General features: G+C 35.6%; 1 protein-coding gene across 1 annotated transcript; it reads left to right on the top strand.

The window, feature by feature from the left end:
• Positions 1–568: 568 nt before the first annotated feature.
• HELRODRAFT_184590 (hypothetical protein) lies at positions 569–1482 on the top strand (the record flags this gene model as incomplete). The annotated part of the gene is made up of 2 exons (XM_009014473.1): positions 569–920; positions 1292–1482. 2 exons carry the CDS (start codon positions 569–571, stop codon positions 1480–1482), a joined length of 543 nt encoding a protein of 180 aa, XP_009012721.1.
• Between the last annotated feature and the right edge of the window lie 1598 nt (positions 1483–3080).

The raw sequence follows: 3080 nt of genomic DNA, 5'->3' as shown, positions 1-3080 counted from the left end.
AAACAAGATGGTCTGCAAGATTAGATGCAGTCGAAGCTGTATATAAACATTATAGTAAAGTTCTGCAGACTCTAGAAGATCTTAAAAACTATGATTTCTCAACTCCTCAAACTGTGAATGAGGCCAGCTCTCTTTTGAAAAATATTCAAAAACTTGAATTTATCGTGATGGTTAGATTTTGGCATGCATTGTTAGAAAAGATTAACCATGTAAACGAATTTTTACAAAAAAAAGATTTAACAGTTGATTTGGCTGCCCGAAACCTCAAAGGTCTTTTGACACTTATGAAGTCTTGCAGAGAGTCTGCACCATCTGAGGCCATTGCTGAGGGTAAATTGTTAGCAAAAATGAATAATCTAACATCTGCATTTTCAGAAAAGAGACTAAGATGGTTAGATTTTGGCATGCATTGTTAGAAAAGATTAACCATGTAAACGAATTTTTACAAAAAAAAGATTTAACAGTTGATTTGGCTGCCCGAAACCTCAAAGGTCTTTTGACACTTATGAAGTCTTGCAGAGAGTCTGCACCATCTGAGGCCATTGCTGAGGGTAAATTGTTAGCAAAAATGAATAATCTAACATCTGCATTTTCAGAAAAGAGACCAAGAATGAAAAGAAAAATAGCTGATGAATTGTGCAATGATGAAGCTCTGACAAGTGTTGAAAATATGTACCAAGTGACTATGTTAGAAATCATTGACAGAGTGATTACAGAACTTAGTGACAGGTTTGAATCTTTAAATAATGTAAACAGTACGTTTGGGTTTTTGAGTGGTGTTAAAATTGAAGAAATGCAGACAGCAGATCTAAAAATTAAAGCCGAAAATTTGGCAAATATATACTCAGCTGATCTCAACATTGATGAATTCATGTTTGAAATAGAAAGTTTCAAGCATCACGCTTTGACAGTTGACAAAAGTTTAAAAAAAGCCACATCAAAAGAAATGCTAAGTCTCATTTATAAAGAAGAAGGCTACCCTAACATCACTACTGCATTGAGAATCTTTCTCACGTTGCCTGTCACAGTGTCATCTGGAGAACGAAGTTTCAGTAAACTCAAAATCATCAAAAACTACATGAGAAGTACAATGGGACAGGGGAGACTTTCCAATTTAAGCATAATTTCAATTGAACACAAACGAGCATCTCTTATCAATTTTGATGATATAATCAATACATTTGTCACTTTGGAATCTGTTGTTACCTGGAACTGCGGCTAATCACTGGCTTAATTGACTACCTGCGGAGACAAAACGATCCTTCAATGAGCTAAAAACTTGTGTTCATAGACATTATAACCCAAAAGAGTTGCGCTGGAAAACTTGAAGTGACATATGGACAGCAAAACAGGGTGTTCGAGAATCAGTGGATGTTTACTTTTTCAGAATGCATGCACTTGCTTCCAGTGCCGATGTGGATGAAAATGACATCAATCAGCCGTTATTCAGCCGTTGAGCTAGGTTTAAGAGATGACATTTAAAAAGGAGTGACGTACATGCAACCGGGTAACATATATGAGTTGTTGGAAGCCGCGAAAATGGTAGAAGCTAACATTTCGAACTGCGACAGTAACGATTTGGAGAATTCACTAATAGCAAAAATTACAACATTACTTAATACAGTTCAAAATAATATAAAAAAAATACAAATCCAACGAGAGTAAGAACGTGAACAGACTAACACATAATTAAAGAAGCGACAAAAATTCAAATTATAAAATAAATAATTACAATAATAATCGAGATCCATTTCGTCGGCATTCAAAATCATCTACAATTTTAAAGCGTTCAATGGGAAGGAAACAAACATGAAAAGCAAGTTGGATTTAATGAAGGTGACCAACACAGAACATTTTCAAGTTGGGTTTAATAAAAGTGACCAACACAGAACATTTTCAAGTTGGATTTAATGAAAGTGACCATCACAGAACATTTTCAAGTTGGATTTAATGAAGGTGACCAACACAGAACGTTTTCAAGTTGGATTTAATGAAGGTGATCAACACAGAACATTTTCAAGTTGGATTTAATGAAGGTGACCAACACAGAACATTTTCAAGTTGGATTTAATGAAGGTGATCAACTCAGAATATTTTCAAGTTGGATTTAATGAAGGTGGCCAACACAGAACATTTTCAAGTTGGATTTAATGAAGGTGGTTAACTCAGAATAATTTCAAGTTGGATTTAATGAAGGTGGCCAACACAAAACATTTTCAAGTTGGATTTAATGATTTAATGAGGGTGACCAACACAGAACATTTTCAAGTTGGATTTAATGAAGGTGACCAACACAGAATATTTAACAACAAATGTAACTGCTCAGAATCACTGCCCAGCATTTACCAAACGATGTTAAAAGTGTTCTAAATGTAACCGTTTCCCAAACGTTTGTCGTCCGTAGACAACACGGCGATCACGCACTACTCGCACCTGCCAACAGTCGCAACATTTCATATCAACATTTTACACACGTCATAACAAAGACACATTTCAAAAAAAAAGCACTAGCAAGATTCAACCACGTCATCCATCCTTTAGTACCACCAATCAAAACTGCCACACACAACCTTCGTCAACGCAAGCACAACTATCAAGCACAACTATCAAAACGATCCTTCAATGAGCTAAAAACTTGTGTTCATAGACATTATAACCCAAAAGAGTTGCGCTGGAAAACTTGAAGTGACATATGGACAGCAAAACAGGGTGTTCGAGAATCAGTGGATGTTTACTTTTTCAGAATGCATGCACTTGCTTCCAGTGCCGATGTGGATGAAAATGACATCAATCAGCCGTTATTCAGCCGTTGAGCTAGGTTTAAGAAATGACATTTAAAAAGGAGTGACGTACATGCAACCGGGTAACATATATGAGTTGTTGGATTTAATAAAAGTGACCAACACAGAACATTTTCAAATTGGATTTAATGAAAGTGACCAACATAGAACATTTTCAAGTTGGATTTAATGAAGGTGACCAACACAGAACATTTTCAAGTTGGATTTAATGAAGGTGACCAACACAGAACATTTTCAAGTTGAATTTAATGAAGGTGATCAACCCAGACATTTTCAAGT

Source organism: Helobdella robusta (assembly GCF_000326865.2).
Source record: "Helobdella robusta unplaced genomic scaffold HELROscaffold_1339, whole genome shotgun sequence".
Lineage (NCBI taxonomy): Eukaryota > Metazoa > Annelida > Clitellata > Rhynchobdellida > Glossiphoniidae > Helobdella > Helobdella robusta.
Note: the sequence above shows the minus strand (reverse complement) of the source record. Positions and strands in the feature narration are given on the sequence as shown.